Source organism: Terrapene carolina, unplaced genomic scaffold (genome assembly GCF_002925995.2).
Source record: "Terrapene carolina triunguis isolate 2854851 unplaced genomic scaffold, T_m_triunguis-2.0 Scaffold66, whole genome shotgun sequence".
NCBI classification, from domain to species: domain Eukaryota; kingdom Metazoa; phylum Chordata; order Testudines; family Emydidae; genus Terrapene; species Terrapene triunguis.
The window spans coordinates 36219810-36246718 of NW_020664417.1; the positions used below are offsets into that span (position 1 = coordinate 36219810).

The 26909-nt window shown below is 40.1% G+C and overlaps 1 protein-coding gene across 1 annotated transcript; it reads right to left on the reverse strand.

Annotated features, from left to right (window-relative positions):
- Window positions 1-3739: 3739 nt before the first annotated feature.
- On the reverse strand, window positions 3740-6724 carry HAND2 (heart and neural crest derivatives expressed 2). The gene is made up of 2 exons (XM_024194118.2): window positions 6184-6724; window positions 3740-4436 (listed from the first exon to the last, which is right to left on the reverse strand). Exons 1-2 carry the CDS (start codon window positions 6721-6723, stop codon window positions 4338-4340), a joined length of 639 nt encoding a protein of 212 aa, XP_024049886.1. The 5' UTR covers window position 6724; the 3' UTR covers window positions 3740-4337.
- Between the last annotated feature and the right edge of the window lie 20185 nt (window positions 6725-26909).

Consider the following 26909-nt stretch of genomic DNA (forward strand, 5'->3'; position numbering starts at 1 on the left):
AAACCTGAAGACTCCCACTACCATTTCTGCTATTTAAAAATCAACGAGCTTCCTTTTTAATATCCAGACTCAATACTATTGCATCAGAATAACCTCAGTGATGTCATGTTTGCATACTTTCCAAAGTGATTTGAATAGTAGAAAACGTAGGCTTTGCACCCCACATTGTGGAAATGCTTTGAAAAACATGAAAAATGTTACCTAAAGGTAACGTTCAAGAACAATTATATCACATACTAGACCTAAACTATCCTGCAGAGAGAGTGAGAGAGATGATCTATCAATAAATCCAAACTAATGCTACTAATACGTATACTGTTAAAACAGAAAACAGTTTCCATTCCTACATTTGAACCAGCCATAAATTCTCTTGTTTCAATTTCACTGTAATACGTAAGCTTTTAGGAAACTTATTCTTAATAAAACGTGTCATGCCCCCATCCATTTGTTATTATCTGAGTCACAAGAAAAGTGTAAGGACAAATTCTGCTCCCACTTACACCCACATAAGGGCCCGATCGACCCTACCGAAGTCAATGAAAGTTTTGCTATTGACTTCAGCGAAATCAGGATCCGGATTCCTAAATCTGGAGTAATTCCACCTAATTTACACTATGGATTAACACCAACGTAATTGAGAGCAGAATCTGCCCCATAAATATCTCAAAACTACTCAGAGTTTCTAGCTTAAACACGACCTTTTACATTTAATTTTAAGAATCATTAGTGGTATATTTCCATGTTATTTTACATTAAAGTCGTCTCCCTTTGCTCGCCTCCAGATTCTACAAACTCTTACTCACGTGAGTAATTCTTCTCTCTCCAGTAGTCTTACTGAATTCATTAGGACTACTGGGTGATTAAGGGTTTATAGGACGTAATTTTAAAGTAAGGTATTTTTGTTGCTCACAAGAAAAAAACAAAGGTTGTTTTTGAGGCAGAGGACACAGATAACATTGTGAAATCTTTTCCCAAAACAACCAACGTAGAGGTATTATCTAAAATGACCGGTGAGGTACTTAAAATATTGTATAAATACTAAAAATGTTCATAAAACTTTTAGTTTGTATAATTATAATTATACAGTTTGGCTTTACACCTCTGTTCCTCATTCTTAACTTTTCCTCTCAGATTACCTGTAGAATAATATGGAAAGGCCTAGGAATTATTAACTAGCAAGAGTACACTGATATTTTCCCAGTACCATCTGTTCATAAGTGCCTTTGTATCAGGGAACAGTCTGTGTCACTGAGTAGTTATCAAGGAGGGCAGACATGGAATATATGAGGAGGTAAATATGTTTAGTAATGACCTTAAGAACCTAGATACAGTTTCTTTTAAAACTCTTTCCCAGAGAGCTGGCCGTACGGCTGTTGAAAAGCTTCTGGTTCACCATTCAGAATGTTATCAGCCACACAGCTCCTTTAGGAGATGTGGGGCCAAGGCACACTGACATCCCAATCTACCATCAATTTACCTTCCACCGCCCTGCTTCCCCATTTAGCTTTTAACGTCAAAACCTACATTTTTGTCGGCTCCGGCCTGTCTAGGACTCTTGTGATTTAGCTCCAGGAATGATTGCTCCTGAGAAAATGGCAACATCCTCATTACCAAGCAATTAAAATAGATCCCTTTTAGCGGGTCCAAGGGTGCAGCCAGTTTGAGAAATGAAATACAAAGGGAGAGTTCATTTTTCTTGTATAGGAAACGCCAAAAAGGCTACTATCTTCACAATGGCATCCTGAATCTGCCAGAGACGCGCTGGATCGTCGGGCTATCATGTAGCCAGATACAGATTACAGCCCTGCATGGTGCTGGAAGTAAAAGGAAGCTGTTTTCCTGATTGAGGAAAAGGACAGACCACAACGAAAAAGCAGGTTTAAAGAGTATTTTCACTAGTGCCTAATGCAGCAAGACTTCCGTAGCTCTGTGTTTCTAAATGATTGGCTTGTGCTTAAAAATCACAAATTAAACGCGTGTATTAAACACACAGCCAATGGTATGAGGATTCAGTTGATCGATAAAACAACCGGGTATTTGCAGACAAACAGTTACCGGTTAATACTTCTCTAATCTGGAGTTGTAATTAGTAGCATCTCGATATGTCTCCCATTGTAATAGCTGCACCATTGGAACCTTTAACCTACCTTGGCAACATTAGCAACGTCAAACACAAATGGAGCAGGGGGAGATCTTCCACTATCAACTGGGAAGCTAGCAGGGAAGGAAAAGAAAACAAAAGGGAGACTCTTCTCTCGAAGTGTTATAAACAAAGGCAAGTGTCTGTAAACATAACCCTACGCCCAAACACTAACCCAGGCTGCCTGACCCGAAGGGAGAAAGGGCACATCACTTTTGCTTAGTTGTTCTAACCCTTCAACCTTCCTATTGTCAGAGAGACTGGCAAACGGTGTAAGGGCTCTCTTATCTTTTTATGGGTAATTGCAAATCTACCTACTCTTATTGTCAGAGCTGGCCACAAGCCACTTAATTAGGCACTACCATAAAGGAAGGAGAGTAGGTATATACACCCTGAACCTTGTAAGAGAGCCAGATTGATTTAGGTTACATTCGTGCAAGAATCCTGAGGCTACAAAAATATTAAACTGAGGTTTATAGTACAGATAGAAACCATTTTCCATAATCCCTGAAAGCTTCCTTAGGTAAACCGCTTGTTTAAAAGTTTAGCAGTTTACAAGGCTGGATTTCTAGGTGTAAGTACAGTAGGAAGTGTCCAGTCCCCAGACCGCTGCAATACACTCAACATTTGCTTTGGTTGGACTGGCAAGGTGAATAGTCAATTTCGAGGAGTGGTGATGGACAAAGATGGTAGTTTTTAACTGTTCAGATACAAAGGATGGAAGATGGGATTGAGGGAAGCAATTTTACCTATTAAAAGGAAAGGGGCAAATCGCAAGCAGTTGCTAGCCTGGAGACAGAAGAGGATAAAAAAAAAAGATGTGCTCACTGTGGCAGACTGGAAACGTGCGGCCCAAGAGAATGTTGGGAACCACAAAGTTAATATTAAGTTCACTGCATCTCATTGTAAATCTTGTTTTCCCCTCCCAAATCCCTTGCCTTGTTCACTATTTCTTACTTGAGGTAAAATTACCTGTTACATAATCACTTATAGCAAAGCTCTAAGCTTCCTTTGCGGACTCTCAGTCCTAGCCCATTGAGGTGGCTGGAATCAAAGTTAGAGTCTTCTCTATATAACCCTATACAACATCTTTCTCGTTCCGGGCTTCCCGTGCAGTCACCTCGGGAAAACAGATAACTAGCTCTGGTTGCAGGAAATAAGCGCCAAGAAAGATTTAATCAATTCACAACACTTCTCTCTCCCTCACGCACACTTTTAAATTACAATTTTAATATCCAAACTCCTAAAATTATATTTCAAGTGACTCGTGTTTCAAGAGCTCTTATTAATGTAGGAATGTTGTCTTTCTTAGGAAAACATGCTTATCAGTAATTCTGATTTGATCAAGGTTTGTACCTATGTCCATTTCCCGTTAGCATTAAATCTCATGCCTGGAAAACAGTACCACAAGGAATTTATATTTAGCGTAACTGTATTTTTTCCCTTTAACACGCGCACAGCTGGTGAGATCCTTCCCCCCCCCTTTCACTCGATGACTTGCTTAAAATAAACTTAGAGGCAATCTTTATAATTTAGTTTACTTCCGAATATCTTAAATATTATGAAAACTATAACAACGTTGTTATTTAAAAACATTTGAGGTATAAAACATAAAAAGATTTTTTTTTGTAAAAAACACACACAGTGGTTTATTGAATACTTACAACGTTTACACCTTCAATATTAATTAAACTCCACTTTTTCCCCCCTTAAGGACGGAAGTGCACATAACAAATAGCTGCTGAAAACATTTTCAAATACTGAACGACCACAACAAAATTACCATAGTAAATACCAAGCCAACTGAAACATTGGTGCAACTGTTTCTGTTGAAATATAATTTTATAATCCCATGAATATTTATATCCAAAAGGCCATGTATTAAAGATACACTTCACATACACACTAATGCCAGGGAGTCTTTCCCCCCTTTCTTTTCTATTTTTCCCCGTGCGTTCTATACAAACAGAGAAATAACATTCACGAAACTATTGAGACGACATTACCCCTTACCAAGTTGGAGTTTCCTCTTCATATTAAAATATGGAATGCTTTTCTTCGAATATCCACATTTTGGGGGGTGGGGGAGAAATTGCACATAAATAAACTGGATGATTCCAAATACAAAAAGTCCCCTCAGATCAAATCTCTCTAATGAGTCTAGGAGATTTCCTTGAGTTCTTCAGTCTTGCAGCACTCACTGCTTGAGCTCCAAAGCCCAGACATGTTGCGGCCAGCCAGTCCTCCCTTTGGTTTTCTTATCGTTGCTGCTAACTGTGCTTTTCAATATTTCATTCTGGGAAGACAGCGTGCAAAAAAAAAAAAAAAAAAAAAGAGAGAAACAAAGCAGAATTTTAGAAATTATATTCCTTTACCTTTTACGCAACCTCCGCCACCCACTCCTTGTCTTCTTCCCCCTCAGAAGAGAGAAATCTAAAGCTGGCGATAGAAATCTACAAAGATCTATGCAGCCTCCTGCAGAGGCCTCCAAGCTACATGACTTTCGGCTAGAAAACTTGACAAACAAATGCCCGTTTACGGGCTTTCCGTAGAAAGCTGCGGGTACTTTTAAAAAAACCCACACACCGGTTTATATGTTTCATTCTTTGCAAAATAGCGACTGTGCTGTTAGTTTGCACCGATCGCGATTGTGGCAATCGCGGCTCATTTCCAAACGTAAACAAAGCTTCTTCGGGTTAAAAAGCCACCTACAGTAACAGTCAGAATAATCACAGCCTGCTTTTCATTGTGGGCGTCTTCAGGGTTAAGCGGCCCTCCCCGATCAGATCTCATGAGTGCATATTTTATTTCAAATATAAATTACATTTATATATCATATGGTATACACACACACTTGAGGTTTCAGTGGAACATTAATTTATAAGAAGACCCGAATTACAAGTAGGTCAATGATGAACATTCTAGCTAATGTCAGCATACCACTAAATAACAGCATTGTGAATATATTATGAGAAGTGCACATCCATTCATATAAGGCCCGATCCTGTTGTGTTCATTGAGGTCAAATCCCTATTGAAATCAGTGGGAATTTTGCCTGAGTAAACCATTAGGCCTACACCAAGAGTTAAGATCCACATAAAAAGTTACTTCTCCTTAAAGTAAAAGAAAACAAAAGAAAAGAAAAGAAAAAAAACAATAAACAAAACAAAACAAAAAAAGCATAAATCACAATCAAGAATAATCTACAGTGAAACGGTGGGGCTGTGCATTATTTGTCAAGGATTTAAAACTGCTGGAGTTAAATTCAAGTGGTATATGCCTTCCCTATGAGCAGAGTTTCTTTTATTTGAACAGATTGCAGGGTGCTTCTGGGTTATGAAAGGTTGCTTGTGGACAGGACAGGATTATTATTAGAAATTGTAATTCAAATAACACTCTGGGGGGAATGGAGTAGAGGAGATACTGAAGGGATGCTAATGTAAAATAAAGTATACAACACTATAATTTATGATTAAGACAATCGTGTGCAGCTGCAAGGAATGGTTTAACTATTATAATCTGACCCTACATCCGATTTTGCTGCAAGCTATATCAATTCTATCACACAGCAGATGCCAGTTTCCCATCCCAAATACATTTAAATTTTAAAATCACCCCTGGTCACTTGGAACAGCTTCTGCACCGAAGTGAATTAAATCTTCACTTCTCTTTATCAGTGATAACATATATGATTATGGGTACATCCATTAATACAGATTACAGGTACGCGTACTTGTACACACCATATATCATACACGGAAACCCCGTAAACATTCATTCATATCCATTAACTAAGGCACACAGTATATGTTACCTACATCAATTTTCCTACACTCAGCGCTAGTATATTGGGTGTGTATGTGTGTGCAGTGTAATAGCATGATGTATTTAATTTGGGATACATTCTGTGGGATCTGGAATGGAGCCTGGCTGACCAAGCAGCCTCTCCCCAAGCCAGATGTGCCCAACACATCCGGAAGAAAGGACGAGCCCAGAGCAATCCCTCGCAAACAACAACAGCCTCCCCCTGTGGATGTACTGACCAGCTCTTTCTTCCTCTTCTCCTCCTTCACGTCTGTCTTCTTGATCTCTGCCTTGAAGGCCTCCGCCTCCCCGTTCTGATCGTCCTTGGCTAGCAGGTCCATGAGGTAGGCGATGTAGCTGGTGGCCAGGCGGAGGGTCTTGATCTTGGACAGCTTGGTGTCGGCAGGCACGTTGGGGATGCACTCCCGCAGCTCGGCGAAGGCGCTGTTGATGCTCTGAGTCCTGCGCCTCTCCTTGCGGTTAGCCGTGCCCCGGCGCTTCACCGGCCGCGGCCCCCCGAGCCCGGGCGGCCCGCTGCCCGGCGGCCCCCCGCCGTAGTGGGAGTGGTCGATGCCCGGCGCCCCGCTGGCGTACTCGGGGCTGTAGGACAGGGCCATGCTGTAGTCGGGGGGCGACATCTCCGGGTGGCTGCTGATGAGCCAGCCGTGGAAGTAGGGGTTCTCCTCGTGGCCGCAGCGGCTGGCGGCGGCGGCTGCGGCGAAGGGGTAGCCCTCATGGTGCACCACGGGGTGGTGGGGAAAGCCCCCCACCAAACTCATCCCCGAGCCCTCGCGCACCCCACCCCCGCCCCGGGACCAAGCCTCCCCCCTCCCGGCCCGCTGCCTCAACCCGCCCTTCGCCGCGGCCGCTCCCCCGCCTCTTCTCAGCGCCTCTCCGGCCGCCGGCTCCCCATAGGGCGCTGCAGAGTCCCGCTCAGAGCCAGCGCGCTCCCCGATCCCCGGGCGGCAGGCACAGGCCCCCCCCGGCCGCTCATGCGGCGCGTCTCCTCCGCGCGGGGCCTGGCGCTTCGGCGCGCCGACAAAATGGCTCGAACCCCGCGCTGCCTCCTCCGCGCCGCGGCCCCCGGCTCTGCCTTCACCGCCGCGGGGGGGTGTGACAGGCACCCGCCTGGCCTCCAGCAGCGCCCCCGCGCTGTCGTGCTCCGGCGCTGGCTTTGGGCATGAAAGGCTCTGGTAACGTTCCTCTCCCCCTTGGCCGGAGGCTGCTCACTGGGAGCCGAGCGCATCCATTCCCCTGGCCTGCCCCTCTCCTCCTCGCTCGGGGGCTCGGGCACCGGGCAGCCCGCTGTCCCGCAAGCAGCTCGTCTCCTGCCCCGGCTGGTGGCTATGCAGAGGAGGAAGGTGGCGGCGGCGATTCCCCCAGGCTTGGTGCTGCGCGGGGCACTGGCACAATTTCCCAGCACGATCTCCATGTACAGCTACATCTTTCGGGCAGCTCGTGTTAATATATGTCGTCAGAGGCTTCCTCCGCCAATCCCGCGCGGCCGGGGCGGGGCCCTCGGCGCTCTGCAATAAAACTTTTTGATGTTCGCGTTGCTAATTGCCGAGCTCCTCTTTTAGGATTGGCTGCCCCGTCATATCCCTAATATAATTAAAACAAAGGAGGAAAAAACTTTTATCATGGAGGCAGAGGTTAATGCAAGTGTTTAGCAGATGCTGTTCGGCAAAATCTTCTTTTTAAATAAACTCATTAAAACAAAATATTGGATCATTTCAACCCAGGTACAGTATGTCGCCGAGAATTTTGATGGGAAAAAATAGCGGCTCGGTCAGTTCAGTTATTGCTTTACAAAGTGCTTTGTGTGGAACTAGCAGAGGAAAACATAAAAACAGCTTCAGGAGGCACTTGCCGATTAACCAATGGTGATATACATACACCAGAAACACTTTAGCTTATTGCTAGTTAATGCACACAAAGAGCTCACTAGCAATACGTTTTCATGCAGAGAGAAATGCAGTTATTATGGATACTCAGTAGACATGAGTTTCAAGTACAAAACTATTGGATCTGACTTTATAGCAACTGACTTCTAAAATAAGCAAACAATATGGTCAGGGAGATGGTTTTCAAAGAATGAGTTGCTTTTAAATAAGAACAATAAAAACAAATCAAACGATTCTCTTCCAGCTTGCTAAGTTAATGTACATACCACGACATCTATTCATCCGAACCAGTTATATGCCTGAAATCAGTTGCATGCTTGTTTAACTAGCCTGATTGGTAAGTAACCGAATATTTTTTACAGCATGTTCTGAGCGTATTTTCTAGCTTTTATTAACAAATATATAAATATCTCTCTGCAGTCCTCCCTCACCAATAAAAAACAACAACAGGCATCTGTGGAAAGCAGGTTTAGTTATCGAAAGGGAATAGTTAAAGTTTTGTTTAACAGTCAGGCCCGGAGGAAATCTAGTAGATATTTAGCTATTTTGGTTTTGTAATCTTGAACACATTATAACAGGAAAATGAATCTCAGGTTGTAATTCACAGGGAAACTGGTAACTTGGGGGCGAGACTTGCGCCAATAAATTGCTGTCATCTCCAAATGGAGCAGAATATTACTAAATAGCTGTGAAATATCAAATACTCACCTTAGGTGTCTTGGCTACTGGATAGAGTGCTTCGGTGTATATTAGAATGCAATACTACAAAATAGTCAGTGTGGAAAACTGTGTCAGCGGGAGTTGGTGGGTCGTAAATTAAGAAAGAGAGATAGAGATGCAGGAGTTTGCAAGGAGCCGAGAAGAAACCCAAATCCAATTGCTGCAAATGCTCAGTATGATACCCTGAAGATTAAGATATATTTGGTTAAGCAATAGAGAGTATGCACTTTGGGAGAAAACAACAAACAAATGCTTCTTCCTGTGTATTATTATTCCGGGGAGTAAAAGCGGAGCTAAATAAGAGCTGTTACATTACAACAGCGTATTCAAGGGCTGCTTTCTAGTTTTCACTATGGCAATAATGCAATATATTTGCACGCAAAGAAACGATAAGGAATATAAAGAAGAAGAGTGTGATATTTACGTTTGTTGGCACCATGCTCAGTTTGTTTAGCTTGTTTCTGCTCTACAATAATGAATCAAGAACTGTCTTTCGAATTAAAATTTGCATTGACACAGGCAGGAGAAAAGGCCAATTGAGACAAAGAGAGGATTGTTGTGGTGTGAAAACTCACGGAACAATGTATTCCAATACATATATATGTTGTCCAATCGAGGAATATAGAGTTTAACCAAATATGTACAGATCACGATACAAATTAAATGCATAGTTGATATAAATATAAGTATATGCATGGATATGTATCTGGGTGTAAAACTGTATATGCAGTTTTATTCAAGTGTTTAAAACGTTTTTATATTTAAAGGCAGGATACTGAAAATGGTGGGCTCAAATTTTCAGTATTTGAAGGAAATAATGTATGTACAATACTGGCATTTTACACGTGAAAAATGACTGTGTATAACATGTCAATGTCGAAGCAGATAGATTAAAAATACTGTTTGAATGTTGCAGTGATCCAGTCTAGTGATTTTCTTTAACGTTTTGCTACTTTTGGGTTAAGTATTTTTGGTTTATAAGGAGGATAGAGCCCTGCAGAGAACAAATGGGTATATTTGTTTCTAAATCTCTCCCCCCCCCCGTTAAATTGTGCTTAATTTCAATGCCCTAGGAGCTTTTCAATATAATTCTGGATGCGTTGTAATTGTGAAAGTTTCTGGTGAACCGCTACTATTGTCCCGATAACATCTCAAGTGATGAAAGAAACGGAAAACATGAGGCAGAGAAAAAGTAATAAAATATACTCAAGATACTGATCTGAAAATCAGTCCACAAAGCTAACATCATTGTTCCTTCATTATTTCTATATAAAAGATTTGATAAAGTTAAGCGCGGAACTGGATTTTAAATACAAGTTTCCAGTACTTCTTTATATACAAGTTATAAAGTCTATTTGAGAGCAAATGCAGCATGTGTGTTCTCAAATGTAAGTACTTATGCAAACCCACCTATAATAGTTTGATTTGCAATATTCTTTTTCTTTCTGACCAGCGCATATGAAATCTCTGCAGCTAAAATTGATTTTAAAAAAAGATTTCTTAGCTCAGTACGTTTCCTATCATAAACATAAGTGATACACTGCATTGTTTTTTTTAAAAAGTAAGACTTTGTTTTTAAAATTCGTCTTTCCTGATGTGTCACTGATTTAACTGCTAAAATGGTCGCAAGTCAGGCAGGCATCTTTATCTAAATTATAAACAGACGGATATGTACTAGCTCACTGTAAGTAAAATATCTTGGTGTATACAAAGCTGAGCATGGCTTTGACTTTTCACGTGCTTTTCGTCTCTTATTGTATTTCAGGAATAATGCAATAAGTTAGGCTTCTGCATCCACCGGTTAAGTCTCTTCGAACTGGATGAGCAAGAAGAGCAAGAGACGAGAAAAGTCTCTTAATAATATACTGGAACTGAGTACATGGCATTTTGTCATGTAAAGCTCAGCGGATGATCTGTGCCAGCAGAGGAATCCTACGGAGGGCGCAATTCAGCAGCAGCGTCTTCACCTTCCCTGAGTGCAATATGAAGTGTATAGCTATCTGCTTTACAAGACACAGCCCAAAGAAGCAAAGCATCACAATTGTTTTTCTGTCCCAGTGGTTGTCATTGTAGTTCATCATATGTGCACACACGCTATACGCTCCCCCTTTCTTCTCCCAAACAGCCAGAGAGCAGCTCAAACATTTATTTTGCATCTTACTTGTCTTCCCCCTCCTCCCCGCGAAAAGATTCAAAGAGCATGATAGCGGTTGGAAAAACATTTTTCAGCTTGGTCGTGTGTGCTATTTTTGAAAGCAGTCAGAATTAAACTAAATATTTAAAAAAGAGTAGATAGCTCATGGTTTTGTGAAAAATACTGATCTTTTCATATATTTATTTTCTTCTGTTTACCCAAGATAAATAAAAGTAAACAGGCCATAAGGGTTTAATGAAATTAAACAGGCCAGAGGAATAGACCGCATGTTTTATGTTTTAGGAGAATGACCTCCTAATAAGTGTTGTCCTTTTCTAAACCCTATTTTACATTATTTTTAAAATAGAGAGGTGAATTTAACAAACCATCAAACACACAAAAGCTCCTGGGGGGGGAGTAGATTAAAATATAAAGCAAAGAATCAATGGAATCTATAGCTTTGAAAACTGAAATATAGTATAATACCTGGTAAATTAAAGAATTTCGCATACAAATGTCTTCCCTAAAGAACCAAATTCATCCAGCATTGTCCAATTCTCAACATTAGTTTAATAACTTAAAAAATAATAATTCATGGTGTACACTGGCTGGATAACCCTATTCTGAAAAGCCTTACTAGCACGGGTAATTCTTACTCAAGGAAGTAGTTACCCTTACTCAATGGGACAATTGTCTTGAGTAACAACAGCTCATGTAAGTAAGGATTTGCAGGATCGGGCCCAAGAGGTATCTCTAGCATCTTTTATGAATAAGCTTATGAATTTTTCTATTCTGATTTTAGAATGATCTTGCTTAGAAGATAGCAATACACGTTGTTCCTAATTAGGTTCTAAGTAATCTAAACAAAATACACAATTTTAGTGTTTAAGTTCTCCTTTACCTTATCCCTCCAAAATATTATGGAACACAGAATCTTGACTTTTTGAATGCGGAATTAAAATCTGGCCCGTGGCTGGAAATGTTTAGATCAGGTACCCCCAGCTTCTTCTAACTACAGTACCTGGCTCGGAGCAGAGGAGCAGAAAGATGGAGCTTTTTTGTGGGTGGTTAAAAACGGAGGCCTTTACAAGCCAACTCTGGTTTGACCCCTTCACCTCATGGGAGGAGCCAGGGTTCCCCTTATCCTTGTTTGTGCCCTAACTACCTCACAGCAAGCACTGTCTCCCCGTGAATCGTTTGAAAAGTTTAGATGTGTTCAAATTTATAGAGTGCATAATGTCATTGACCTGAGACCAAATATATTAGAAAGAGAGATAATTCTCAAATGTATTTTGAAGTGTCTAAGTACCAAGTGCCCTATGGATGGCAATCTACATACTACTAAACCTCCAGTTAGAAGTCCATAAACTAAACTCAACATAGAAACCCTGCAATAATATGGAGTTTTGAAGGGACGCTGGAGAAATATCATTTGAAGTCAAACCTGTCAATTCACGTTAATGAAAATAACTCTTGCCACGTTAGTTGCACTCAGTTACACTCATGCAGCCACATCATTGATTTCAACGGGTCTAGCAAAGGGCAGAATTTGGCCCTGCAAGTCTGCTTTAATTGCTGTGGATGGACGTATAGGAACCCTGGTGTTCGTTACTATTATCAATACTGAAGGGTGCAAATATTTAAGGCATGATAATCTGTGCCATTAAGTGTGTATTTTATACATACGCGTACATAACCCCCAACAACAAGATAGCGTTCACTTTGTAAGTTTAAATGATGTGCAGTAAACCCACAAACACACCAATTTTACCCCTGCATGTGTGAGTAATTATTCAAAGATTGCTTCTATTTGGGATGAAGGATACAGAGTTGTATTGATGCCACTTAAAAGAATGTAAGAAACCCAGTGATCCCCAGAAGAATAATAAAGCCTTCAGAAAATACTCTATTGAACAGACAATATTTCTTATTGAGTTTGTGGTGTTCACATAGTTTCCCCTCGTTTAATGTTTGCATTCCTGGGAGAACTGTGTTTTGAAGCTGCTTTTAAAATCAGTGCTGATAGGATTGCTGGGCCAAAGGAATTGTTTTGATCAATAAATATTTTCCTGATAACATTAGGTTTACGTGCTTGCGGGAAACAAAGATTAGCCTGGCATTACTTTGGTTGTATGCTAACAAAAAATAAGCACTTTTATTGTCAATATTAATGGAGACCCTCAATTTAGGTTTGGTTTTAAGCAGTGTTCAGAGATAAAAAGCAACCCTACTTGACCTAAAAATATCCCACTGCAGCTTCGACAATTAACTGTAATTTTGCCCAAACTGCCAAAATGTTAATGTCGTACTTTCTGTGCCACTCGGTTCATCTACCTGCTGTAACATATTGTGCTATGACTTACCCACTAATTATTCAAATACAAAGACTTGTGGTTGAAAGCAGCTGCCTACAGTAAATGTCGTGTAACACACTTGTTCAGAAGCATCAGTGTGTTTAGCTGCAACCACCACAATTCCTATATATGTATCTACATGTAATTGATCTAGTTGAGTGACGTCCTTTTTGGTAATTTGGATACACCAAGTCTCCAGTTAATGACACATAATCAGCCTTTAGGTCACTTGGTCATTCTCTTATTACAAACCCCTCCTGCTCTCTCTGATCTCCTTTCAAACTAAATTTCACACAAACAAATAAAGCAAGACAGGGACAAGGGAGAAATATTGGAAAACTTTTGATAGAGCACTATAAACATTTGAGAAGAAAATCTAAAAGAGGATAGGAAAGAACATCTTATCAAAAAGAGAGCATTGTGTACAAAACTTGAAGAGAAAAAGTTCTGGCTTATGTTAGAAATGACACAAAATTAAAATAAAAATAATTACTAACAGAAATGTCATAACATAAACACAGAAGGCAGGAGACTTACTGGAAATGCGCACCAGTAGTGTAATTTATTGTTATAGATTATACAACCGATATGTGATTCGAAAAATGTTTCTTTGACTCACTTTGACCAGCAAAAACTTTTTATTTTTTACACTTATTTTATTAAAGCGAAAGAAACTGAACACATTGAGAAATAAAGACCAAAATGTAATTTACTTGTAAAAATCTATAGAAAAAAAAAATGAAACGACTTCATGGATATAGCATTGTGTTAACGTGATAATAAAAATCAATATTTTATGTAACTAAAGATCTTAACATAGTTTTTCTTTTTTTACCAACAGGAGGTAAAGAACCATTTTACTAGATACTTTAAGAATATTCTTTTGATCTGCGTCCAGGTGAATATTTTCCGTCACAAATACTCTGTATGTATTATATGTATATAATAAACAACGTTACTTCACATATTTATATAAATATAGATATACACATAAGTATAGCTATAGAAAGACACATATGTCTTATAAACTGTCTGAAGTATATTTAGAAAACGATTTAAATATTACTGAATTAAAGTTGATTAACAGATTATTTTAAAAAACAGTGAAAGTAGCATCATTCAAGTGTTTGCATTTACAGTAGACAAGAATTCTGAAACAGGACTGAATTCCAAACTGTTATTCAAACATTAGCAACTGACACAATATTATCAAGATACGTTTTTTCCAAACATCTTATTTGTATTTAATAGCCATAGGATTCAGAAGGCGATAATTGAGCATGTAAGTAGAGCTTTTGCACCCTTTAGGAGACTTTACACAGGAAGAAAAATTGAGCAACTAATACACTGAAAGGAAACTCACAAGGCCTCAGGTATTATAAATCTTATGTGTTCATTACATTCACAATCTTTTTAGGCATTTCTAGAACACATTTTCATCCACATGTAAAAAGTTCAGCTAAAATATTCATGCTTAGCAGTGTTATTATCCGATAGAGTAAATCAAATGGCAATGTATTGAGAAATCCTGTACACTATAATCTAATTTTCTGTCTCTCTGGGTACATACACATGTATATTTAAATTCCCGAAGTATGGAAAGTGGCTGGTGATCCTCCTCCTCAAATATACTGTCAAATATTGCATTTCAAGGGCCAGTGCCTCTCATCAGAAAGTATCATACAGACTTAATCCCACCCAACATGGAGTGGTCTGCCAGGCATGCACACGCAATAACTAACTTGCCCCTTGGTAACTCAGTGGGCACTCAGGGAGCAGAGCAGAATTTAGACATTGGAGGTTGTGAATAAGCACTGTTATAGTAGCATGCCATTGGGTTACCGTTGTGCTTCTGGAGTGATATTTGAGTGGAAGGCTGAGTTTTGAACGAGAAATTAAAGGAATTATAGTTTGAATAAAAACAGCTCAAGTCACTCGAATTACATGGGCAAGGGAATGCACCAAAACGCCATCTCTGGAAGGGGTGATTCCCAATGTGCAGAATACCTCACTGTTACTGTACCCCCTGACTCGCCAGAGGACACAAGCCCCCTCGCCCCCACACGCTAAGGACCAAGTCAGGCCCTGCTAGCTCAGGTAGTTCTACCTAGGCGCTTAATGCTATTTGAATAGGGGATGGGGCTCATGGGGATGATTTACAGATTCTTTTAACCCCTCGATCAGCCCTCGTGGCCTGAAGTGGGCGAGATAGTTGTTTTAAATACTATCTCTGGGTGACTCTGCGTTCCCTGGGCTCTGAGACGCTGCGCGTTTGATCTGAGGCGCTGATGTTCCCCCTCCATTTATCTTCCGCAGAACCCGGCCTTTGTCTCCCAGCATCTCAATCAAGCTGCATAGCTGAGCGACGGTGTCAAATCCCCCCAATTCGCGGTCAGATCTGAGAGGGAGAGGCTTCTTTCCTGCGCACGTTCGCTTCAGATTTGAATGCAGTCCCTTTAAAGATCTAGATGGGGGGAAGGGGGCTGTTATACTGTACATGCATATCCTTGCAGCAAAGGACTTTGCTTCCTTCACGGCAGTAATCAGCATCTGTATTGCTCTGGTGACTGCCATAGAAGGAAATCCTCTTCTTTGCAAATGTAACCGTCACAGGGTGAATCCCCCCCACTTTCCCCCTCCTTTTGGTCTTGCAAGCGTGTGATAAGCTCCTATAGGTTCGGAAAGGGTTAACTGCTGCCCCTCCGCCTCCTTCACTCTCCCGGAGCCCCCTGAATGCCACCGCTTTCCTCTAGAGGTCTCATTAGGGAAACCGTAACTGCTATTTTCAACATTTCCTCAATCAAGCGCCTTTAAATATAGCTCCACAAACAAATTGGCGGCAAAAAGCGTAGATCTTGTCAGGAGTGAGACCAATCCAATATTTCACCCTTGTTTGCTTTGTAATTACTGGATGGCTTGTGGCTACCTTCTTGCCTCACTGGGGCAAACTCCCCCCGCCCGCTCTTTTTCACCCTGTAAAGTGTGGGATGAACCAGCCTGTTGTGCTACTAAACAAGTGATCTCAGGGAAAAAAAACAAAAAAACCCCCCAAACCCTTCCCAAATGCAGCCTTCGGGACATTCACCGCAGTTACTGGCTTGCTAGCTAGACTTGTGATTTTTCCAAGCCACACTCTCTGCTCCTACAGCATTTTTGTTGCAGTTCACACACTGGCAAGCTGTGCCCTTGCAGGTATTTGTAAGTGGTTAGTTAGTCTTTGCTTTACTGGAATGAATCTCTCTGTCTCTCTGTTAAACTGCTACTATGATTTGTTATATTTTCCACAGCGCTTATTCTTGTTTGACTGTTGTACAAAGCTGCTTTAAATCTGCTGCAGGGAGAATAAAACTTAAAGCTGCTTGAATGGATTCCTATAGACTTGTAGGCTAGCCCTGGCCCACTTTAATTCCTGCCTAGCAATCCCTCTGCATAAATCAGGCCTGGAGTAAGGTCGATGTCTGCAGTCAGGGGCAACAATCAACTAGCTAATATCAACAAAAACAGTAGTTAACTCAAATTATGTCCTAAGCCTTGCATTTAACAGAGAAAAGGCACTATTAACAAAGCTGTTATATTTACTTTGCTGTGAACTGAGAGAACTTTTATGATAAAGGCAAATAATACAACACAAAAGGGAACTATGACCATAAATCTCTTTTTATGGATTCTCTCTTTAGCAGAAAAACACAGTAATTCAACAATTTTATGATTCAGCTATTTTGCAGGTACATTGAAGTTATTTATATAAGAAAGTATGAATATCTCACACACACACACACACAGACACACACACACTTCCTTGATTTATATGGCCCTGATTTGGCTTCCATTGAATTCAGTGACAAAACTCTCATTGACAACCATGGGAGCAGGGTTGTTTCCTATCAGTATATAGTGCACATATGATTACTGTGGGTACACATTCTGAGATTAGTTACAGTGTCATTTGTCTCATATGAAGCATCTTTTAAAAGTTTACACATCTATATGGAATTATAATTCTGGAATAATTCTATAATCTAAACTAAAATGGACATATTGAATTGTCTCCTCTCTTTTTTGCACTAGAATCACTAATATTTGAGATTGTTAAACCACTTAATAAAAGTATTAAGTACATAGTGTCTTCAAAGAATTTACATACTCAGAATCTTGTCCTACTATAAAACAACCTTAATATTTCATAAAGCTGTTTCATTCACTACTAGCATAGCATGTTAGCTTCAATGCACTAGGGAGATTTTGATTAATCCTGCTTTCCGTGCCTTATTCTGGTTCCTGTTTACTGTCGTAATGCAGAATCCTGCATTCCTTGAACACCCAGGCCACCAATTTAAGTGAACAGGAGAGCAAGGAATGCAGGGTGGGGTGTATAGTTTGTCACCTGGTTTAATACTGCCGACCTGGGAAATGATTATTTCCCCTAGAATCCAATACTTTTCTCAACACACCATGTATATAGCACACACAGGCACACACTCACACCCACACCTTCAGTACTATCTCTGACCATTGAGTTTTGTAACTGGCAGTTTAGAAAAGCAAAAAAGCAGTATTAGTTTATGGAATGAGGTGTAATCTTTAAAAATATGTTTCTTTATCAAAGGACTATTCCCACATATTATTACATGAAAGATGGAACATTATTTCCAAGTGTGTTTATTTGCATAGAATATGCAAATTATCACATAGCCCTACATTTCTTAAGAACACTTTCAAACTGACTCACTGTGTTAGCTACAGTATATAATGGCTGATCCTAATCACATATAATCACACCTACACAAATGTATATTTTAGTTTTTGAGTCCAATCCTGCAAACTGTTACTCACAGGTGTAGTTCTTCTTCCTGCAAGTAGTCTCATTAAAGAAGTCAATGGGATTGCTTATCTGAGCAGTGATTATTCACCTGAATTAGGGTTTTAGGATTTAGACCCTGACCTGAAAAAAACTTTTGACTTCAGTAGAACTACTCACAGTGCACAAAGTTAAGCATGTCTGCCGTATTGGAAGTCCAAGACACAGCACTCATTCACTCCAGTGTTACAAAATTAGGTTTTTATTTATAATGCAAAAAGATATGGTCTGACTTTTGGAAAGTGGACATGTCTGTGTTATGCCCAATGTGCATGACCAAAACTGGGTTGCATATGTGTGAAAATATAGGCACATGTGAATGAGGCATTTTTGTATATGCACTTTTAAAAATGTGGGTCTATAAGAGTACAGTGTACAATAGGCATAACTTATACCTAAAAGGCAGAAAATGATTTTTTCTAAATTCAAGGGTATGTCTAAATGATGTTTAAAGATTTTTTTACTATAATGCTATGCTCAGTAATGCTGTCAACCACAGCAACTTTCTACTCAAAGCTCCACAATTTCTCTTTATTACCCTGAAAATTCACAAAGATGGAGTGACATTCCCAAACAGTAAAATGCACACAGCTATCTTTATATTTTAGATATTCATTTCTATAGGCTGATGTTATTAAAATTAAAAACATGCGCTTTCAGGAATGCAGGTTGTCTGGATATAAATATTTCTCCCCCCACCTCGCCCCAAACAACTCAGCTTCTCATGAAACAAATGTTGACTCAGTCATTAAATTGTTTTAAACAGTAGCAAATAAAACAATGATGCCCTTAATGTTTTAGTTGTTCAAACAACAATTGGATAAGCGCTTTCAGCTGGGAGCACTTTTCTAATACCTTTGTAGGTAATAGGCTTCCCATTATGCGCTGCTGTGTGAATATCAAAGATTGCACGTTGGGCAGGCATTTACTTTTTATCCAAAATGTCACAAAGAAGACAACACAAAAACTGAATGGCTGTGTCTACATTAGGCTTTTTTTTCTTAACGTTTCCCACTACTACCATAGCACCTGTGCAGCTCCACTGGTGGTAACAATGGTGGCAACATGAGTGTAGACTGGCTGCCTGCATTTCAATCCCTGTGTCTTACAACCCTGATCAGTGGTCTGGATGCTATGGTGGTTAAAACACAGGTAGCCATTCGTGGCTTGCATATACTAGAGCTCCCACTGCTGTTGTTGCCAATGGAGCTGCCATTTGTGGTAGCAATGGTGGAAAGTTTTAAGTAATTACAACAAAAGGCTAGTGTAGACAAGATCAAATGTGAACTAAACATTCTCAGGAAGTTTAGACTTCGAATTAGGTTTTGAGGAATAAAAAGTTCTTACAAAAGCCTAATATGAATGGAAATGTTTCAATAGTTAAAAATCAACTGAAAGATTTTTTTTAAAATGTGGTTTTAGATGTTCCTGTGACACAGAAGCTCCTTGGCAAAGGGTGCCCTGTTCTTTGCAAGGAACTCTAATTTCAGACCTGAAAAACTCACTACACCAAACATGTCTTGCAGGATATTTATCCATAAAAAGTAAGTACCATGTAAAGTATCTACAGCAAGCTTGTAACTTGTCAAGATTCATAATAGGGCTGTTGATTAATGGCAATTAACTTACGTGATTAACTAAAAAAAATTAATCGCGATTAAAAAAATTAATTGCGATTACTCGCACTGTTAAACAATAGAATACCAATTGAAATGTATTAAATATTTTGGATGTTTTTCTACATTTCCATATATATCAATTTCAATTACAACACAGACTACACAGTGTACAGTGCTCATTTTATATTATTTTTGGTTACAAATATTTGCACTGTAAAATTGATAAACAAAAGAAATAGTATTTTTCAATTCACCTAATACAAGTACTGTAGTGCAATCTCTTTATCATGAAAGTTGAACTTACAAATGCAGAACTACGTACAAAAAACCTACATTCAAAAATAAAACAATGTAAAACTTTAGAGCCGACAAGTTCACTCAGTCCTTCTTCTTGTTCAGCCAATTACTAAGAGAAACAAGTTTGTTTACATTTATGGGAGATAATGCTGCCCACTTCTTAATTACAATGTCACCTGAAAGTGAGAACAGGGGTTCGCATGGCACTGTTGTAGCTGGCGTTGCAAGATATTTATGTGCCGGGTGCGCTAAAGATTCATATGCCTCTTCATGCTTCCGCCATCGTTCCAGAGGATATGCATCCATCTTGATGACGCTCCTTAAAAAAATAATGCGTTAATTAAATTTGTGACTGAACTTCTTTGGGGAGAATAGTATGTCTCCTGCTCTGTTTTACCCGCATTCTGCCATATATTTATGTTATAGCAGTCTTGGATGATGACCCAGCACATGTTGTTCATTTTAAGAACACTTTCACTGCAGATTTGACAAAATGCAAAGAAGGTACCAATGTGAAATTTCTAAAGCACTCGACCCAAGATTTAAGAATCTGAGAGGGATGAGGTGTGGAACATGCTTTCAGGAGTCTTAAAAGAGCAACACTCTGATGAGGAAACTACAAAACCCAAAGCACCAAAAAAGAAAATCAACCTTCTGCTGGTGGCATCTGACTCAGATGATGAAAATGAACATGTGTCGGTCCGCACTGCTTTGGATCATTATCGAGCAGAACCTGTCATCAGCCTGGATGCATTCCTCTGGAATGGTGGTTGAAGCATCAAGGGACATATGAATCTTTAGCGCATTTGGCATGTAATTATCTTGCAATGCCGGCTACAACAGTGCCATGCAAACACCTTTTCTCACTTTCAGGTGACATTGTAAGCAAGAAGCAGGCAGCATTATTTTCTGTAAATGTAAACAAACTTGTTTGTCTGAGCGATTGGCTGGACAAGAAGTAGGACTGATTGGACTTGTCGGCTCTAAAGTTTTACATTGTTTTATTTTTGAATGTAGGTTTTTTTTGTACATAATTCTACATTTGTAAGTTCAACTTCCATGATAAAGAGATTGCACTACAGTACTTGTATTAGGTGAATTGAAAAATACTATTTCTTTTGTTTTTTACAGTGCAAATATTTGTAATAAAAATAAATATAAAGTGAGCACTGTACCCTTTGTATTCTGTGTTGTAACTGAAATCAATATATTTGAAAACGTAGAAAACATCCAAAAATATTTAAATAACCGGTATTTGATTATTGTTTAACAGCTCGATTAATCAAGCGATTAATCACAATTGATTTTTTTAATCACGCAATTAATTGTGATTAATTTTTTAAATCACTTGACAGCCCTAATTCATAATCATTGTGAGATGTATGTATGGGTAATATTTAAGGAATAATATATTTATATGGAAAGTATTCTTTAGTGGACCTGGAGTAAAAATTAGTCTCAGTGATGGCACATTCAGGCAGGATAGAATTGTCACCCAGCCCTGTTTAGCTGGTGATGCAATGCAAGGCACAATTGTTTAGCCTTCCTGGGCAGCCAGTTAGCAAGCTAGCTCTGCAACAGACTGAACTTGGGTGGGGGAGGAGGGAGAGGAGAAGAAACATACTTTATTATATAGGAAAAGTAACTATTGCTTTGCATTTTATCATTTTGTTTCGTGTTTAACCACTTGTTTCCACCACGCTCTCATTTCTAATCAAATCTTTATTCTTTCTTAAATAAACCTACTTTTGTTTTATTATAAATGCTCAAAAGTGCTGTGTGGTTTATAGGAGCAGTTGCTTAGAGTAAAACTAGGAAATTGGGACACACTGCTCCTTTGGAGGCAGAAGAGCTGTAATTTCTGTGAGTAGCCAATGGCAAGGGGTGGATCTCACAGGAGAATGATTCAAAGTCCATATCTTTTTGCATTATAAATAAAAACCTAATTTTGTAACATTGAAGTGAATGGGTGCTGTGTCTTGGACTTCCAATACAGCAGACATGCTTAACTTTATGCACTGTGAGTAGTTCTACTGAAGTCAAAAGTTTTTTTCAGGGTCAGGGTCTAAATCCTGAGTCCCTATTCAAGTGTGGGCTTGATTAGGGACTGGGAGTGGCTGGCTCACTACAAAAGCAATTTTCCCTCCCTTGGTATTGACACCTCCTCATCAATTATTGGGAGTGGACCACATCCACCCTGACTAAATCAGGGCCGCCCGGGGCGGGGGGGGAAAGGGGCGGCAAGTGGGGCAATTTGCCCCAGGCCCCGGGCCCCACAGGGGCCCCCATGAGAATGTCTGAAGCTCCCCCCCGGCCCCGCCCCCGCCTTCCCCCATCCACCGACACCTCAGCGAGCTGCTTCCAGGAGCGGCCCTGGACAGCGCTGCAGTGGCGTGGCTCTGGCGGGACCTGAACTCCTCCCGCTCAGAGCCGCGTAGTAAGGGGGCGGGGCTGCGAGCTCCAGCGGGCCGAGCGTCAAGAGCTCAGGTCCTGCCGGAGCCACGCCACTGCAGCGCTGTCCAGGGCTGTTCCTGGACGCAGCTCGCTGAGGCTCCGGGAGAGGGGGGAGGCGGGGGTAAGTAGCATGGTAAGGGGTCGGGGCCGGGGGGGTTGGATAAGGGGTAGGGTGTCCCAGGGACAGTCAGGGGACAGGGAGTGGCGGGGGAAGTTGGATGGGCAGAGGTTCCAGTGGGTGTTCCGAGGGTGTGTCAGGACTCGGCGGGGGAGTGGATAGGGGTCGGGGCAGTCAGAGGACAGGGAGCAGGGGGGTTGGTGGGGGTGGGGTCCAGGGGTGGTGGTTGGGGGGGGCAGTCATGGGACAAGGAGCAGGATGGGTCGGGGATTCTGAGGGGGGCAGTCGGGGGGCAGGAAGTAGGTGGGGGTCGGATAGGGGGCAGGGCCAGGCTGTTTGGGGAGGCACAGCCTTCCCTACCTGGCCCTTCATACAATTTTGGAACCTCGATGTGGCCCTCGGGCCAAAAAGTTTGCCCTTGCCTGCCCTAATGTCTCAAAAAAAAAGTAGCTTTGCGTTTTAATTTAATCGCATGATACGCTCTATATAGAAAGCCCACGTTCGCTCGCAGCATGCAGCATGCGTCCTCACTACTGCGGCGCTGCATTACCATTGGTCCTCCCCTCCCCTCCGACTACTATTCTAGAAAATTCTTTGACCCATAAAGCATTATGGGGTACAGCGTCACACTACCTAACAAAATGAAAGATACCAAGGGAATTAATTTGTTTGCAGGTATCATCACATAGTCAATGACCGTAGGGGTTAGAAAAATGAAACATACGTATCTTTCAGGATTTGAGAAGAGAAAGCAGAAGAAAGCTAGACAGACGCAAGAAGAAAAGGGAAAAATAACTCTTCATAAATTTCTTCAGGCACAATCCAAGTCAAGCCAGTTGACTGAGTTGAGCGATGCTGACATTCAAGGCTCTTCAGAGGTGGGAAGTGAAAGTGGTGTTGTAAGAGAAAAAGAAAAGGCGGTGTGTGAGGAATCCAAAATATTACCACATTCAGAAAACAATGTTATGGTTGTTGCGGAGGAAGAGAAGGAAATCCTGCCTCTTTGGATGGAGAACACAGTGGTAACGCTGCTATAACTGAGAAACTGGTACAGTCGACTAGTCCTGCTGCTGTAGATGGGAATGACAAAGAAGAGTTGTGCAGTAATGACCCAGCCTCTTGGAAGTACCTAGACATAAAGAAAAGAGATCTTATTGTATTGAAGGGTCCACCACATAAGCCCGAAAACTTTCCTCGTGATTCTTTTGGCAGGAAATTGCCGATAACAGTTTTTTCTAAACATCTGAGTAATGGCAAATTTATTGAAAGAGACTGGATGGTGTGGAGTAAAGATGCTGCAGCAATATTTTGTTTTCCCTGCAGTCTCTACAGAAGTGAAACAAACTAACCAATTACATCATTCAAAATTTGTCGAAGGTGGAATTGCCGATAATTGGAAAAAGATTTACGAGAAAATCAAGAGTCATGAACAAAACGCTTTAATTTGAGCAATTACATTAAGTGGAAGGAATTATTTCAGACACTCAGTGATAAAAGAGGCATTGATGCAGCACTACAGCATAGTATTAAACAGGAGGAGGAAAATGGGATAAAATATTAACTGCCGTTGTTGACGTAATTCTTTTCCTAGCAAAGAATAATCTGCCATTTCGTGGTAGCCATTCTACTTTTGATTATGACGACTGTGGGCTTTTCTTGTCAACACTGAAGCTTGTGGGCTGGTACAATACTGAGGTGAAACAACATCTAGAGATGGTAGCTCAATGCAGGGAGTGTGGTCGAAGAATGTAGGCTCGCTACCTGTCATGGTGTAGTCAGAATGAGTTCTTGAAACTGTGTGGGGAGAAAGTTTTAAACTCTATTCTTGAAGAGGTAAGAAAAGCCTGATCTTTCAGCATTGTTGTTGATGGTACACCTGATGTTTCACACACAGAGCAGTTAGTTTTTATTCTCAGATATGTGATGCAAAAAAACGGAAATTGGGATGTGCATGAAAGATTTGTTAAACTAGTAGATTTTGAAAAGAAGACTGGCGCAGATATAGCAGAACAGATAAAGGGGTTTTTTAAAGAATGTGACTTAGAACTATCTTGGTGCAGAGGGCAGGGATATGACAATGCCTCTAACATGTCAGGAAAATTTCAGGGAGTAAAGACAAGAATTTTGGAAGAAAATGCCCAAGCCTATTTTTTTTCATGCAGCGCCCACACGCTGAACCTCTGTGGCATCCATGCTATGGAAACCAGTGTAGAGGTAAAAACATATTTTGGAAATGTTCAGAAACTCTATAAAGTATTTGCTCTTAGCCCTGTGAGATGGAAAATTTTGCAGACCACTGTGAATATATCTCTTCACTCTGTATCTAAAATTAGGTGGAGTGCAAGAGTTGATGCTGTTCGCCCCCTAATCAAAAATCACACAGGCATGCTGGAAAATTTAATTAAAATTGAAGAGGAGCTTCATTTACCTCCCGAAATCCAGGCAGATGTTGACTGTTTGATTAAGTGGCTTAAGTCATTTGAATTTGTACTTCTTACTACAATATGGTTTAAAGTGCTTCAGTGTATTGATGATAAGAACAAGGTCCTACAAAGCGCCAAATTAACAATGGAAGAGGGAGCTAAACACGTGAGCAACTTAGTCAAAGAAATTCAAACAATCAAAGATTCTTGGCCAATTTTTTTTGAAGAAGCCAAACAAGTCACTTCAAGCGTCGGCATTGACCCAAAAATGAAAAGTGACTCAAGGATCCGGAAGAACAAGCGATTCTTTGACGACACAGGGGATGCAGACTATACGTTTGACTCTCCTGATATTCAGTTCAAAGTACAGGTGTTCTTCCCGACAATGGATTTGCTTCTATCAGACCTAGGAGGTCTTGGCGAAAGAATGGCTGAAGTCTCAAATTTATTTTCACCCATTTTGTGTCCGCCAGATAAAGTGGATGAATCTTCTATAGAAAATTTTGTTGACACTTTGGCCACAGCATAGCCAAAAGACCTCCAGAGAGAAGATCTTAAAAGGAACTTAGAATCTTTTACAAAATAAAAGAAGATTCCAACTTAAGAGTTGATGGACATATAACCTCTGCACTTACACTTCTTAATGCTCTCTTCAAAAAAGGGTTGGAAAATGTGTTTCCACAGATTTGTATTTATTTACGCCTACTAACAGTGTTGCCAGTGTCAGTAGCATCGGGAAAGCGTGCATTTAGTAAGCTAACATTGATTAAAAATCGTTTGTGTTCAGCCACCGGGGAAGAAAGGCTGAACCATTTGCTCCCTTTGAGCACAGAATATGAAATGGCCAAAGACATAAGTTTTGATGACATTATTAATGAGTTCACCAAAATGAAAGCGAGGAAAAAATTTGCTGCTGTATAATTAACGTTCAGAACAATTTGTAAAAAAAATATTTCATAAGAAGCATTATGTAGTTGCAAATGCATACATACCATTAAAACATTTAATGTTTTTAAATAATGTATTTCATGTATTTTCAAATTATTAAAAATTAATTTTTGAATGTATTTCACTGGTTATTTTTTACATTTCCAAATACATGTTACTATAGTATTGCAACTTTTTTTTATGGAAGGGTCCCCCGAAATTTCTTTGCCCCAGGCCCCCTGAACCCTCTGGGTGGCCCTGGACTAAATTGGCCTTCAACATTGGTTCTCCACTTGTAAGGTAACTCCCGTCTCTTCATGTGCCAATATATATTTATGCCTATATCTGTAATTTTCACTCCATGCATCTGAAGAAGTGGGTTTTTTACCCATGAAAGCTCATAAATATGTTAGTCTTTAAGGTGCCACCGGACTCCTTGTTGTTTCGTAAATTTAAAGTTAGAAAAGTTCTTTCAGTAACTTAAAAATACTGCCATTAAAATGGTTATTAAACTAGATTAAATAAAATGGAAAATTTCCTTTGCATTTTAGAGCCAACAACTCTTTCTGTGCCTTTGTGCATTTCTGTGCTCCATGTACCCTGTGCTGTTTACCCAAAGATTATCTTGTTTATGTTATGATTATTATACTTCATAGAATCTAATCAAGGGAATATTTCTCTTTTCATGACAAAATGTGGATGTTGAATTGCTCAGTTGCTTTTATACAACATTCTTGGATTTGAGATAGTGTGATATATTTAATAAAGTGTTTATAAAAGCTGATATAATAGTTTATCAGATCTCAGGCAGTCATAATAACAAAACCACCCTTAGCATGAGTGTTATGTACTGTACTTTGTAATTTACAATACCGTACTTCTAAATTACTTCATAGACAAAGAAAGTTGCCTACTGAGGAATCAATCTTATAGGAACTAAAGAACTCTCTGCCTAAATATTTTTGTGTTATTTGTTCTCTGCACAAATCATCATTTATAGCTTAGAGTCAAACACAAATTATGCCTCCCCCTACACACAGTAATATATCCATTCTTTAAGAGGTTTTGGTGAAGATTGATATATCTTTTAAGTTCCAGTGGAACAATTGTTTTAAGCTGAAATATTCTCTAAAAATGCATAATATGTAATCAATATG